We start from the raw sequence: 10,000 nt of genomic DNA on the forward strand, positions 1-10,000 counted from the left end.
AGTTCCACAGTAAAAGACCTGGGAGTTATTTTAGAGCAACTTATCTTTTAAAAATCATATCAACCAAGTTACAAAAACAGCCTTCTTCCACCTTAGAAATATTGCTAAGCTATGAAACATACAAAACACTAAATGGTTTATCTCCATGTATCTCTCCAGTCTTCTAACACGCTACAATCCATCATGCTCCCTGAGATCTCAAAACTCTGGACTTCTAGTAGTTCCTACAAAGTAAAGTCCACTAAAGGTGGTAGAACATTCTCACATTTAGCTCCTAAACTCTGGAATAGTCTTCCTGACAGTGTTCGGGGCTCAGACACACTCTCCCAGTTTAAGTGCAGATTAAAGACGTATGTTTTTAGTGAGTTCTACACATAACACACATCACATCATAACCTTGTGCTCCAGAACATCTGATCACATCACATTATCAACTTGTGCTGTTAATATCATGAACAGCAGCTACGCTAATTCCTCTCCACTGCTTCTCTTTCTCTCCCCATCCCGAGGCTTCCTGAGGTTGCTCCAGCTCCAGTCACATCCCACCTCATGAAGATTGTGGACCTTTAAAGAAGTAGATGCTGCAAACATCCAGAACCATCTAGATACGAACCAGTGCCAGCTGGATTTCACTTAATGTGGAGTTTGGACACTGGACCTCCTGGAGTGTTTAAAGGCTCTGGCATGGAGAAGCTGGTGTTGGATCTGTGATGATGTTGAGCTATTTTATGAGTTGTTCAGTATCTCCTGGTTCCATAATCTCATATGACTGTAAAGACTGTAGAAAGATCATCAGTCATAATCACACACTCCAGTGCTCATGTTAGTTCTCACTCTCCAGTGTTCTGTAGTGATTAAAGACTATAATCACACTCTTGATGTCACCCAGATGAGGATGGGGTTCCTCCTCATAACATCTAAGGGAGTTTTTTTCATGTCACCACAGGCTTCATCATCAGGGATAAACACACAAGTTCAGTCAAGATTATTTCTATTGCGCTTTTCACGACAGACATTGTCTCAGGCAGCTTTAAAGTGTTACGGTGAATGGTGTGTGTTTATCCCTGATGAGCACCATGGAGGCATCATTCACCTTCACTGTTAAATTCTCTAAAGTTGCTTTGAGACAATGTCTGTGGTGAAAAGCGCAGTAGAAATAATCTTGACTTGGTGGATAATAAACGTCAGTAAAATTCCTTTCCTCTAAAACCTCTACTCTTCTGGGAAGATGTTCTACTAGATTTGTTTGGAGATTTTTGTGTATATTCATTCAGACACAAGGGTGTTAGTAAAGTCAGCTCCTGATGTAGGTGAGAAGGTGAGAAGGTGAGGAGGCCTGGGGTGCAGTCAGAGTTCACATTCATCATGTTCGATTGGGTTTGTAGCATGAGATCTTCCACACCTTCCAACCCATAGAAAGCAGATTTACATGGAGTTTGATTTGTACATGTCATGCATCATCATCCTGGGACAGGTTTTGGGCTCCTAGATCAAGTGAAGGCAAAATGTAATGATGCAGAATCTAAATGCGTCCAATACACTTGATGTCCATCAGAGTTTGGGGAAGAACCACGTAAAGACCAGGTGTCCCAATACTTTTGACTTTGGGTATAATTAGAATGAAATTATTTTATTTAAAATTCATTTAGAAAAACGGTACTAACAAACACAATTACAATGGCAAAAAAAAATGTAAGCAAACTTTAATACGGATGTTATTAAACGCTTGGCTACCCGGAAGCAGAAATTTCAGATTGCGCGTCACAGAAACCACTTCCGGTTTGTTATATCCTGAGGTAAACAGCTGAGGTATGTAGATTCAAGTCTTTTGATGAATTCAAACGTAATTGTTTGGTCCAAACTCGTGTTTTTAGGTAATAGTTTGTTTTTGAATCGTGTATTAGTGTAAATGTGAGTTAAATTGGTTTAATATCGATAGAATAATGAGAGGATTAGGGAGAAATGTAGCGCGCTAACAGACCTGCGGCTCGATTACAATAAACTAGTGGACTATAATGTAGTGTAGTTCTGTAGTGTGTAAGAGCCGCAGCTGGGAGAGAGAGGAGGGGCCCTATACAGGGAAGAGGAGTGGATTTGAGATGTGTTTCTTTAGAATGGTGAAGTTTTATTTTATTTCTCTCAGAATTATCAGTTCCAGGAGGTGAAGATGACGAGACACGGGAAGAACTGTACCGCCGGGGCTGTGTACACTTACCACGAGAAGAAGAAGGACACGGGTAAGGGTGTGTGTGAGAGAGAGTGAGGAAAATGAGAGGGAGAGAAGGTTGGACGATGTGGAGTTGGTGAAGCAGGATGTAGATAGGATTAGTAAGGAGGAAGTGAGAGCAGTGATTAAGAGGATGAAGAGTGGAAAGTCGGTTGGACCAGATGACATACCGGTAGAAGCATGGAGATGTTTAGGAGAGATGCAGTGGAGTTTTTAACCAGATTGTTTAACAGGATTCTGGAAGGTGAGAAGATGCCTGAGGAATGGAGAAGGAGTTTGCTGGTATCTAAGAATAAGGGAGATGTGCAGACCTGCAGTAACTACAGGGGAATAAAGTTGATCAGTCACACCATGAAGTTATGGGAAAGAGTAGTGGAAGCCAGGCTGAGAGAAGAGGTGACCATCTGTGAGCAACAGTATGGTTTCATGCTGAGGAAGAGCACCACAGATGCATTATTTGCTTTGAGAATGTTGATGGAGAAGTATAGAGAAGGTCAGAAGGAGTTGCAGTGTGTGTTTGTGGATTTAGAGAAAGCGTAGGACAGGGTGGAGAGAGGAGTTGTGGTATTGTATGAGGAAGTCTGGTGTGTCAGAGAAGAATGTGAGGGTGGTGCAGGACATGTATGAGGACAGTGTGACAGCAGTGAAGTGTGCAGTAGGAACGACAGACTGGTTTAAGGTGGAGGTTGGACTGCATCAAGGATCAGCTCTGAGCCCTTTCCTGTTTGCAGTGGTGATGGACAGGTTGAAGGATGAGGTCAGACAGGAGTCTCCCTGGACTATGATGTTTGTGGATGATATTGTGATTTGTTGTGAGAGTAGGGAGCAGGTGGAGAAGAGCCTGGAGAGGTGGAGGTACATGCTGGAGAGAAGAGGAATGAAACTCAGTAGGAGTAAGACAGAGTACATGTGTGTGAATGAGAGGGAGGGCAGTGGAGGGGTTCGGTTGCAGGGAGAAGAGGTGGAGAAGGTGAAGGAGTTCAGGTACCTGGGGTCAACAGTGTAAAGTAATGGAAGTGAAGAAAAGAGTGCAGGCAGGGTGGAGTGGGTGGAGAAGAGTGATAGCAGGAGTGATTTGTGATAGAAGAGTATCTGTGAGAGTGAAAGGAAAGTTTATAGGACTGTGGTGAGACCTGAGATGATGTATGGATTAGAGACAGTGGCATTGAGTAAAAGACAGGAGGTGGAGCTGGAGGTAGCAGAGCTGAAGATGTTGAGATGTTCGTTGGGAGTGACGACGATGGACAGGATTAGAAATGAGTTTATTAGAGGGACAGCGCATGTAGGACGTTTTGGAGACAAGGTGAGGGAGTTGAGATTGAGATGGTTTGGACATGTGCAGAGGAGGGACATGGGGTATATCAGTAGGAGAATGCTGAGGATGGAGACACCAGGAAGGAGGAAAAGAGGAAGACCAAGGAGGAGGTTTATGGATGTGGTGAGGGAAGACATGCAGGTAGTTGGTGTGAAAGAGGCAGATGTAGAGGACAGGAGGGTATGGAGATGGAGGATCCGCTGTGGCGCCCCCTAATGGGAGAAGCCAAAAGAAGAAGTAGAAGTGTGTGTTATTGTTAAAGTTGGTTGTGTGTTTTGTTTGTGTGTTGAAGCTGCTTCTGGTTACGGCACTCAGAGTGTGAGATTGGGGAAAGATGCCATCAAAGACTTCGACTGCTGCTGCCTCTCATTACAGCCGTGTAGAGACCCAGTAGTGACGTAAGCACACACACACACACACACACACACACACACACACACACACACTTTATAGGTCTGTCAATAAGTCTGTGTGTGTGTGTGTGTCTGTGTAGTGCAGATGGATACCTGTATGAAAGAGAAGCCATCCTGGAGTACATCCTTCATCAGAAAACCGAGATTGCAAAGAAAATGAAGGTGTGTGAGGCCCACATGAGGACCACTGCAAAATTCAAGATCTTTATTTGTCATTAACATATTGATTTACACAAAACTTACAGTGAAATATAAATCTGATCGCCACTCAGAAATGTGTGCATTAGATAGAAAGAACTATAAATATAAAATAAGAAAATTTATACATTTGTGCATTTATTGATATATATATATATATATATATAGGGGCTGTCAAAATTAAGTGTTAATGCGAATGAATGCACTAATTGTTTAAACTGCACTAATTTCATGCAGTGCGCATTTCTGTTTAACCATTTGTATTAAAAATATAAATAAATATAAAATTGGCGAAATTAAAACCTGCAACACATTTATTCATCGCGTCCTTTCTTTACTCAGATATAAAAATAATAAACTCCACTGAAAACTAAATTTAATTCACTAAACATTTGTTTTATTGATGTGCCAAGTTTCAGCACCACAATCTGCCATGATGCACATATCCGGCAATCAAAACCGTCCGTGTGGAAACATAGCAAAGGTTCAGTTTTTTGTCCTGAAAATTTACATCATTTAAAACACCATAATTATAAAAATACTTAGTCTTCATGCTCTATGTTGAGTTTCACTAATAATAAACATAAATTTGCCTAAAGCATCAATATTTGTCAATGTCCATGTTGATTAGAGTATTAAACACTTTTAATAAAATTTTTTAATTAATTTATGATTAATCACATTAAATCATGACAACACGATTAATTGCGATTAAATATTAAAATTGATTGACAGCCCTAATAATAAAAAAAAATATATATATATATATATACACACACACACACACACACACACACACACACACACACACACACACACACACACACACACAGTGGAACCCGGTTATGTCGATGTCCTAGGGGTCGCCAAAAGCATGGAGGTAACCGATGATGAGATAAACGAAAATCAAAATGGCGGCAATATATTAACGTGCTTGAAATTTCTTTATGTACATGATGTGCGTTAATAAATGAGAATGTGCATGCACGTGTTTTGAAGGGTTTTACACAACAGCGTTGCTGCGATTTGTTTGATGAAGGCATGCTATAAAAATACATACAGTACATGTTTATCTGTCAGGAATCCACCTGCCACGCCCCCTTCGGCCCCCTTCAGCGTGTCAGGTGTTTTCTCGGCCGCTTTCTCTGAAGCTCCGCTTCAATCACACATATGGTGCTCGTTTATCATCATCACCAGCTCCTATTTACACTTCCACACTCTCACCGTCCGTTATTGTTGGTATATGTTGGTTCACGGCGGTCGTTGTTATCGCGCATGCGTATCCCGGTACGTGTCTTCCCACCGGCACTCTCTCAACGGCTGCGCTTTTCTTCCCAAAGTGCACCGCGGCTTCCCCATAACAGTAACAATGTGTTAGAAGGTCTTATAGAGGGAAGAACAGACCCTGAGATGTGCTCTGCTAAGAGCTTTACCTTCTGATAGGCTTTACATTCTTCATTACTGAGGCTGACCTGTTTATTTGTGTGTGTGTGTGTGTGTGTGTGTGTGTGTGTGTGTGTGTGTGTGTGTGAAACGCCTGTAGGCATATGAGAAACAGAAGAAGGTTCTGAGGAGCGAGGGTCAGCTGGAGTCCGGCTCAGAGCAGAGGGAGAAGATTGAGAAGTTCAGGAATAAAGAAAGCAGCATTGTCTCCAAACCCATCAACCCCTTCATCAGTGGTACAAGAGGAGCATGTTCACCTCACACACACACACACATGATTATTTCTTTAGAGTTTGTGTTGATGGTGGTGTTGATCTTGTAGGTCAGGGTAAAGACAGAACGTCCTCTCCAAGCGGCTCTGTGATCTCTCTCACCTCATCCAGCTCAGCTTCAGGGTCTACAGAGATCTCCTCCTCCTCCGCTTCCTCCTCCAGTCTGCCCAGCTTCTGGATCCCCAGTCTGACCCCTGAAGCCAAACCCACACTGCTAAAGAAACCTGTGAGTTCCACCAGGCTTCCTGGATCATTCATTACACAAGTCTTTATTTTATCCAAAGCTCAGTTCTCAACTTTTTGAATGTGGAGATGTGCTACCTAGGCATTGATCTACACAGCCACCTGGAAGTCAAACTGGAGGAGAAGGTTAGATGGTGCTAAGGAGAAGGAAGAGGAGATGGTTAGATGATGATGATGATTAGGAAGAAAAGGTTAGGTGAGAAAGAGGAGAAGTGTAGATGAGGAATGGGGGGAAGTGTAGATGAGGAGGAAGAGGGGAAGTGTAGATGAGGAGGAAGAGGGAAGTGTAGATGAGGAGGAAGAGGGAAGTGTAGATGAGGAGGAAGAGGGGAAGTGTAGATGAGGAGGAAGAGGGGAAGTGTAGATGAGGAGGAAGAGGAGAAGTGTAGATGAGGAGGAAGAGGGAAGTGTAGATGAGGAGGAAGAGGGAAGTGTAGATGAGGGGAAGTGTAGATGAGGGGAAGTGTAGATGAGGAGGAAGAGGGAAGTGTAGATGAGGAGGAAGAGGGAAGTGTAGATGAGGAGGAAGAGGGAAGTGTAGATGAGGAGGAAGAGGCGTGTAGATGAGGAGGAAGAGGAAGTGTAGATGAGGAGGAAGAGGAGAAGTGAAGATGAGGAGGAAGAGGAGACGTGTAGATGAGTTTTTGACTATCTGGGGTCAGCAGTGTGTACTGTCATCCTGTACACACACACACACTTGTGTTTGCCCTAAAAGAACATTATGCTTGTGAGTGTCACTTTACCCTGGTCACACTGACATCCTGTGTGTGTGTGTGTGTGTGTGTGTGTGTGTGTGTGTGTGTGAGATGTGGGAATCAATATAAATGCGAGGTCAGAATGTGTTAGTGTGTAAATATAAACCCCACTCTAACATTTCATTACACAATATCTCACAAAAGTAAGTGCACCCCACACATTTCAGCAAACATGTCAGTATCTTCTGAAGGGACAATAAATAGTATAGAAATAAAGCGTGTGTGTATTTAGAGGAGTGAATGTGCAGTTTGTGTATCAGTACAGATTTACTGTCCTCTAAAATAACAACATACACGCATTATTGTCTAAATAACTGCCAACAGAGTGAGTCCACCCTCAGTGATCATGTCCAAAGTGTGAACATCATCATTATGTAGCACTAAAATAAAGATTTTAATGATTCAGTACTTTTTTGTGTTTGTAATAAAGTTCAGTTCTATTTAACATGGAGTGTTTTATTCCTTCTTTCTTCTGCACTTTTTCCTTATTCTTTCTTGTTCTTACTTTGTATATTTATTTATTACATTTTTCCCCATGTTTAATTTTTCCTCTATTATCTCTCTCTCTCTCTCTCTCTCTCTCTCTCTCTCTCTCTCTCTCTCTCAGTCTAAGACAGTGCTGTGTCCGATGTCAGGATGTCCTCTGAAAATGAGTGAGCTGATTTCAGTGCGTTTCACTCCACTGGACAGCAGTCTGGACAGAGTGGCTCTGCTCACACGCCAGGTTTCTCTCTCTCTCACACACACACACACACACACACACACACACACACACACACACATATACACACACTCTCTCACACACACACACACACACACACACACAATCTCTCTCACTCACTCACATATACAAACTCATTTTCACTGAGGGCTACATCAGCATAATGGTTTCCCTCAAAGGGCCAGATGTAACTTTGAGGCAATATAAATGTAGCCCAGTGTAACTAAATGTAATGTAAAAAAAAATGCAGCTACTCCTTAATGTTAAATTAATCTGGATTTTTATTATTCAACTTACAAATATTACATATATATTTGCATAAATGTAAAAAGAAATGTTTGCTTGTTGCTCTGTTATAACAACAACTTCTTTGGGCTTCTCCCCTTTTAATTTGTCAGCTTATGAAGCCCACATTACTCTATCAATCAACGATCAAACTATCCAAATGAATAAGGATAAATAACAAGTTATGACATCAAACGTTTTTGTCATAGTTGAGAGGCAGAATCACGGTCCAACCAACTATTGTGAGCTGCTAAGAACGTGTGAGAGGTGTAGCATTTTACATAAACAAATGGCAGCAGCCTTGTGGGGAAACATCCAACTAATGAGAGATGGTTTGATTACAGTGAACGTTTGTCTGAATAAACAAACGCAATTTGCCTTTAAATTTTTGCACCATTTGTTGTTTTTCTGGAAGGCTCACTTTGGCATACTTAGCTCCGTGTTTGGTGTCAAAATGCCGACGTAGATTGTATACGTGGACAACAATTATGGGAAATGTAGTTTATGGTCAATGCACCCTTTTGACTTATTTATTATAAGATAATCAGACCTTTTCTGCTTTCGCGGACCACATAAAATAATGTGATGCCCACGGGCCTTTAGTTTGACACACATGCAGTAAGGCCTTCAGGGAGTAAAATATGATTTTAATGAAGAACAAGGGTGTGTGCGTGTGTGTGTGCATGCGTGTGCGTGCGCATGCGTGTGTGTGTGTGTGTGTGGTGTTTTCGAGAGATCAGTGTAGTCATGTCATGTCCTAAACATCATCCTCCAGTTCTGAATCTTGTTTTTCAGGACAGATATGTGTGTGCAGTGACCAAAGACACGCTGGGGAACTCGGTACCGTGTGCAGTGCTCAGACCCTCGTGAGTTCACACACACACACACACACACACACACACACACAATTTCTATTTATTTATTTATTTATATGCTTGATTTAATATGCTGTTTGTTTATATTTAGTGATGGGGAATCTATTTAGAGCCATAGGTCTGTCTTTCTACTACTTCTCTCTCTCTCTCTCTCTCTCACTCCCTCTCTCTCACACACTCTCTCTCTCTCCCTCTCAGAGGATCAGTGGTCACTCTGGAGTGTGTAGAGAAGCTCATACGTAAAGATATGATAGACCCGATGTCTGGAGACAAACTGAAAGAGAGAGACATAATCGTCCTGCAGAGGGTGAGTGTGTGATAATTAAAGACCCCCCAAAATGTAATTTCTTAAATAAATAATGACAGAATGAATGAGTTTTTATCTCTTTCTAGTTGCATTTGGTTTCTGAACGTTCAGGATACAGGTTTTCACTTAGCAGCTGTATACACTCGTTCCCCTCAGGGTGATAAGAGAAAAAAACACAGCTGACATTACTGTAGAAAACGTACTTCCAGTCTCTCCTCTTGCCCCTTAAGCACAGAGGGTTAAGGGCCTTGCTCTGGGGCCTCAAAAGTAGCAGCTTGGCGATAATGGGCTTGAACCCTTGACCCTCTAATCAGTTTAGCAGAGCCTTAACTACTGAGCATCTACTTCCTCAGCAGACTTAAGCAGCCTTCAAAACACATCTAAAAACACTTTGGGTCCTAATGAACCTGCATTAGAATGGATGAGACTTTAAAGAACTTTGTGCGTCGCTCCGGATACAGGGGGCGTCGCCCAAATGCTGTACATGTAAATAGAAACCTGCACTGAAGCGTGAACTCCCTCTGTCCTGAACAGAGTACAGCATTACTTGTGAAACTGGAGACTTCTGTACATTATCCATAAACATCACGTCCCTGTAAACCAGGCGTTACTATGGAAACCTGATCTGAACCAGTGTATAACCTGCACTACAGTCAGAGCTGCTGTTATTGAGGAGTAATCAGGTGTGTGTGTGTGTGTGTGTGTTAGGGTGGGACGGGATTCGCCGCTTCCGGAGTAGGCCTGTGCGCTAAAGAAGCTCGACCCGTCATGCAGGCGTGAGATCCACAGCGGTGAGAGAGTGAGAGCTGTGTTTGTGTCAAATGGTGTTTCATCGTCTACTTCCTGTTTCAGTCTTTAGTTTACGATAAGAGAAAATGTTTATTACTGATAGATACAAAACTGATGATTTGTTTCTTCTGAATGCAACACACACACACACACACAC

The 10,000-nt window shown here is 42.2% G+C and overlaps 1 protein-coding gene across 2 annotated transcripts in view; it reads left to right on the forward strand.

The window, feature by feature from the left end:
• The first annotated feature begins 1,743 nt into the window (after positions 1–1,743).
• Positions 1,744–10,000, forward strand: part of LOC124396817 (nitric oxide synthase interacting protein) — an 8,301-nt gene continuing 44 nt past the window's right edge. The window contains exons 1-10 of one of the 2 annotated variants that reach the window (XM_046866137.1): positions 1,744–1,809; positions 2,144–2,237; positions 3,835–3,940; positions 4,036–4,117; positions 5,697–5,832; positions 5,919–6,094; positions 7,474–7,590; positions 8,668–8,738; positions 8,946–9,054; positions 9,763–10,000. The exon at positions 9,763–10,000 is cut by the window's right edge and continues 44 nt beyond it. In XM_046866137.1, the coding sequence (XP_046722093.1) occupies positions 2,168–2,237; positions 3,835–3,940; positions 4,036–4,117; positions 5,697–5,832; positions 5,919–6,094; positions 7,474–7,590; positions 8,668–8,738; positions 8,946–9,054; positions 9,763–9,834 (939 nt within the window). In that variant the 5' untranslated portion in view covers positions 1,744–1,809; positions 2,144–2,167 and the 3' untranslated portion in view covers positions 9,835–10,000. Of the gene's footprint in view, positions 1,810–1,851; positions 1,875–2,143; positions 2,238–3,834; positions 3,941–4,035; positions 4,118–5,696; positions 5,833–5,918; positions 6,095–7,473; positions 7,591–8,667; positions 8,739–8,945; positions 9,055–9,762 lie in introns of those variants that run through there. The other variant, XM_046866138.1, reaches the window with a different exon arrangement.

This window comes from Silurus meridionalis, chromosome 14 (genome assembly GCF_014805685.1).
Source record: "Silurus meridionalis isolate SWU-2019-XX chromosome 14, ASM1480568v1, whole genome shotgun sequence".
Classification (NCBI taxonomy): domain Eukaryota; kingdom Metazoa; phylum Chordata; class Actinopteri; order Siluriformes; family Siluridae; genus Silurus; species Silurus meridionalis.